This window comes from Rhea americana, unplaced genomic scaffold, assembly GCF_003343005.1.
Source record: "Rhea americana isolate MKP2758 unplaced genomic scaffold, rheAme1 scaffold_531, whole genome shotgun sequence".
In the NCBI taxonomy this organism is placed as follows: Eukaryota; Metazoa; Chordata; class Aves; order Rheiformes; family Rheidae; genus Rhea; species Rhea americana.
Genome location: NW_028186681.1, coordinates 98,094 through 102,402, shown reverse-complemented (window position 1 = coordinate 102,402; position 4,309 = coordinate 98,094). Strand labels below are relative to the sequence as shown.

Here is a 4,309-nt window from a genome sequence, read left to right as displayed (position 1 = left end):
GCCCGGGGCGGCGGGGGGCGGCGGGGCTCCGGCGGCCCCGCCGGCACCGTCCGGCTACAGCACGCAGGAGGCGTCCGCCGAGCGCTTCTTCAGCTCCTTGCCGGCTTTGTGGTGGTGGTGGTGCGCGTGGGGGCCCCGCAGCTGGGTGTCCTGGGGGTGCCCGGCGCCCCCCGCCGCCTCCACCCGCAGGTAGGCCTTCACCTTGTGGTGCCGAGCCTTGCCGTCGCTGGAGTCGATCACCCGGCACTCGTAGGTGCCCTCGTCCGCGGGCTTCACCCGCGACAGCCGCAGCTTGTGCGAGATGTTGCTGCCGACCACCTTGACCACCTGGGCGGAGCAGAGAGCGGGTCAGGCGCGGCGCGCGCCCGGACGCCGGGGCCCGCGAGCCCCGAGCCCCGGCGCGCCCGGGCGAGCCGCCTTCGAAGATCGATGCAGAACCACGCGGGCTAATTAGCTTTTCTACCAAATTGATTCGCTCTCAGTATTTATCACCCAATGAAATTTAAGACTTACTCACTAGCCAGAGCTGCGGCTGCTATGGGGTTAGGTCAATAAATCAGATTTACAACCCGCCCTGAGGCCCCTGGCTCCGTTCCCTATAATCACACTGGATGGCAAAGGCCATTTTTCTACTTGCCACCGCATTTGTTAGCTGAAGATTTTATGGTGTTTAGAAATTAGGCTGGAGGCCGCAACTGAAGAGTCAAACRCCTCGCGGAGGAGGCAGCGGGGACGGCCCCGCGGGGCGGGCACACGCTGCGCCGTGCCGAGCCGTGCCGTGCCGTGCCAGCGGGTGCTAATTCCCCAGGGAAAGGGCTGGGCACGGCGCCCGACTGCAGCGTTGGAGAGAACCAGGGCCGAGATGGAGAAGGACCTTAAAAAAAACCTTTGCATTAGAAGAGCRAGGAGTCACTTAAGAAATTAATGGCCGGGAAATGTAGAATTAAGAGAAGAAACCCCCACCCGCCGGCGCCGCGGCCGGGCCGCGGCTGAGCCGTAGCGGGGCTGGGGAATTTTACGCCCGCTCGTAACGTTCACGGCTTCGCAGCTGCGTGCGAGGCGATGACATTTCATGCTCGGAGGCGCGAGGCGGCCGGGGGGGCCGGGGGAGCCGCGGCGGGGGGCCGCCCGCCCGCCCAGGGCCCCACGGCCGCTCGGGGGTGCAGCGCGGCCCCGCGGCGCTTTGCAACATGCCACGGCTCGGCCGAGCTCCAGCTCTCCGTAAACAAGCCGAAGGAGGGGGAAAAAACGGAAGAAACGTGTTTGCGATCGCCTGCCAAATCGCTGCGATAGTTTTTTCTCTCTGCCTCCCCTCGAAATGCCACTCGGGTTCCCGAGGGGCTGGAAAACCTGCAGCTCTGAAATACCAGCTCCTCTGAACGGAGGTTTTGCTTGAAACCCGGGAAACCTCCGTGGGGCCGGTTGGGCAGCACCCGCGCCGGCCCCGCTGCCCCGGCGGCGCTCCCGCTCGCTCGTGCCGGCACGATAGCCGAGCGTGGGGCTCCTCGCTGCAAAGCACGCCGTTTATTATTAGGATAAGTATGTTTTGGTGGATAAAAATGGCTAAGGGGGTGCCTAGTGCAATGGTTTCTGCATATGATTTACGTCGTTCCGTATTATTTTAAGCTGCTGTTTGTTTTCAATTTGCTCTTTTTCTGTTTTATCAGAACCATTTGTGGTGCTGTCTCATCTCTGTTCATTTATCTTCTCAATTCTGTAAACATTTGATAATCAAGTACATTTAAAATAAATTAAAAAAAAGTTTTAAAAATCAGATCTCTCCCTAGTGGCTTGATCCGGAGGAACCAGCAAAAGCATCATGCCCAGACTGCTACGAATAAATCATAGTTACACATGCACATGCACTGGTTACATTCCAGCATGCGATTTACTGCCTAATTGCACTGAAAAAGGCAATGGCAGAGTTAACAGGCGTCCTTGCCCCAGGACGGCGGGCAAGGGACAGCGTCTCCCCGGGGAATTCATCCCCAGCCACGGCGTTCACACGCCGGGTGGGAAACGAGAGGCAGCGCCCTGCACCACCGCGACGTTTTCCCGGCCTCGGCAGCGCCCGGCCGCCCCTGCTCTGCCCTTCCTCTCACTCCCTCAGCAAGGCGAAGCCGAAATCCCCGCCCGCGCGGGAGCTCGGCAAAGGCAGCGGGAGCAAATCGATGCCCCATTGCTGCACTTCGGGGAAAGCGGCCGAGACGGCGCCCGGGCTCGGCGGTGCGGGAGGCCGAGAGCGGCCGCCCCGTGCGACTCACGCCGCCGCCTCGCCCTGCTCCGCGAGCCTGGACGGCTTCAGAATCCCGACGTAACGCAGGTTATTTCCTCCTTAGTGGCACCTTGTTCCTTAGATGCCTAAAGAAACCAAACCCGACCCACATAGGGCTGCCGGGCGCCCTTCGCCGCCGAGCCGCCAGGACCCACTGCGACCTGGCGCGGGGCAGAACCCGGCATGGGGCAGAGCCCTGGTGTGGGGCAGAGCCCAGTGTGGGGCAGAGCCCTGGTGTGGGGCAGAGCCCTGGCACGGGGCAGAACCCGGCACGGGGCAGAACCTGGCACGGGGCAGAACCCGGCACGGGGCAGAACCTGGTGCGGGGCAGAACCCGGCATGGGGCAGAGCCCTGGTGTGGGGCAGAGCCCTGGCACGGGGCAGAACCCGGCACGGGGCAGAACCTGGCACGGGGCAGAACCCGGCACGGGGCAGAACCTGGTGCGGGGCAGAACCCGGCATGGGGCAGAGCCCTGGTGTGGGGCAGAGCCCAGTGTGGGGCAGAGCCTGCCATGGGGCAGCCCTGATGCTGCCCCCCCGGTGCTCTCCGGGTCCGGGAGCATACGGCCCCCGCGCCCCTCGGCGAGCTGCCCCGGGGCGCAGCCTCTCCGGGCCCCTGTCCCCTGCCYGGGCGGCGGCGGCCGTCGAGCAGAGCCTCCTCGAAGAAGGGGGGAACCCCGGGAAACCGAAACACCGCACGCAGCAGGTCTGCGCGGTTGTGACTGCGAGCGTTGCAGGGGAAAAGTTACAGCTGTGCCCTCGATTAAAGCCCTCGCAAGACTCATAATCGAAACTCACGCTTATTTTTGTCGCGTCCTTCCCAGCCTCCTCCTGCTGCGATGCTTTTAGCTGTCGGGAAGAGAGGGGTGGGGGTGGCGGGAGAACGGAGAGGAGAGGAGAAACCATTAGTTCGGCTGGAAGGAGGGAGAAAACCTACCAGACTAATTCCCACCTCAGCCGTGCTTCAAAGGCAGCCTGGGAGGGGGCAGAGGAGCCTGGCCGGCGGCGCAGGAGGAGGAGGAGGAGGAGGAAGGAGACGGGCTTCGCCTGCCTCCCGGGGGCAGCCGCCCCCCGCCAACCCCCGCCGCCCCACGGCAAAGCTCCCCAGCGATAGCCGGTTCCTGACGCTCCTCGCAATTTATGGTAACGCGGGGAGCTGCGCGCTGCCGAAGACACAACAATAAAGGCTCATTAAAATACCTAAAGCCGCTTTTCCATTATTTGACCCTTATCTCTGCGGGAACAGAAAGGGAAATGAAGAGACAGCTGTTTGCCAGGCCTGATAGACGCAGCAGCGGGGGCACAGAAGGCAGGGCTGCGGGGGACGAAGCCGGGGGGACGGAGCCGAGCGGACCCGCTTGCGATGAGGTGGGGGAAGGCACGGGCGGGAGGCAGAGCCGCGGCCGGCATCGCGCCCCGGAGGAGCCGCCGCGTGGGCCCAGCGGAGCGGGGAGAGCAGGCAGGACGGCCCCGGGCGCACCGGCACCCGCGCAGCCCAGCTCTGCAGAGCAGGAAAGGCCCCGCTCATGATGGGGACCCACGGGAAAGGCCCCGCTCATGATAGGGACCCACGGGAAAGACCCCGCTCATGATGGGGACCCGTGGGAAAGACCCCGCTTATGATAGGGACCCACGGGAAAGTCCAGCTCATGATGGGGACCCGTGGGAAAGACCCCGCTTATGATAGGGACCCACGGGAAAGTCCCGCTCATGATGGGGACCCGTGGGAAAGGCCCCGTTCCTGAGGGGAACACCGTGGGAAAGGTCCCACTCGTGATGGGGACCCGTGAGAAAGGCCCCACTTGTGACGGGGACCCACGGGAAAGGCCCCGCTCGTGATGGGGACCCGTGGGAAAGACCCCGCTCATGACGGGGACCTGTGGGAAAGGCCCCGCTCATGACGGGGACCCACGGGAAAGGCCCCGCTCATGACAGGGACCCGTGGGAAAGGCCCCGCTCATGATGGGGACCCGCGGGAAAGGCCCCGCTCATGACGGGGACCCGTGGGAAAGGCCCCGCTCATGACGGGGACCC

The 4,309-nt window shown here is 64.1% G+C and overlaps 1 protein-coding gene across 1 annotated transcript in view; it reads right to left on the bottom strand.

Moving 5' to 3' along the window:
• Positions 1-54: 54 nt before the first annotated feature.
• VSTM2L (V-set and transmembrane domain containing 2 like) overlaps positions 55-4,309 on the bottom strand; it is a 4,870-nt gene continuing 615 nt past the window's right edge. Inside the window, exons 2-3 of the mRNA XM_085318371.1 lie at positions 3,074-3,124; positions 55-327 (exon numbers count right to left, since the gene is read on the bottom strand). Of these exons, the coding sequence (XP_085174497.1) occupies positions 55-327; positions 3,074-3,124 (324 nt within the window). The remainder of the gene's footprint in view (positions 328-3,073; positions 3,125-4,309) is intronic.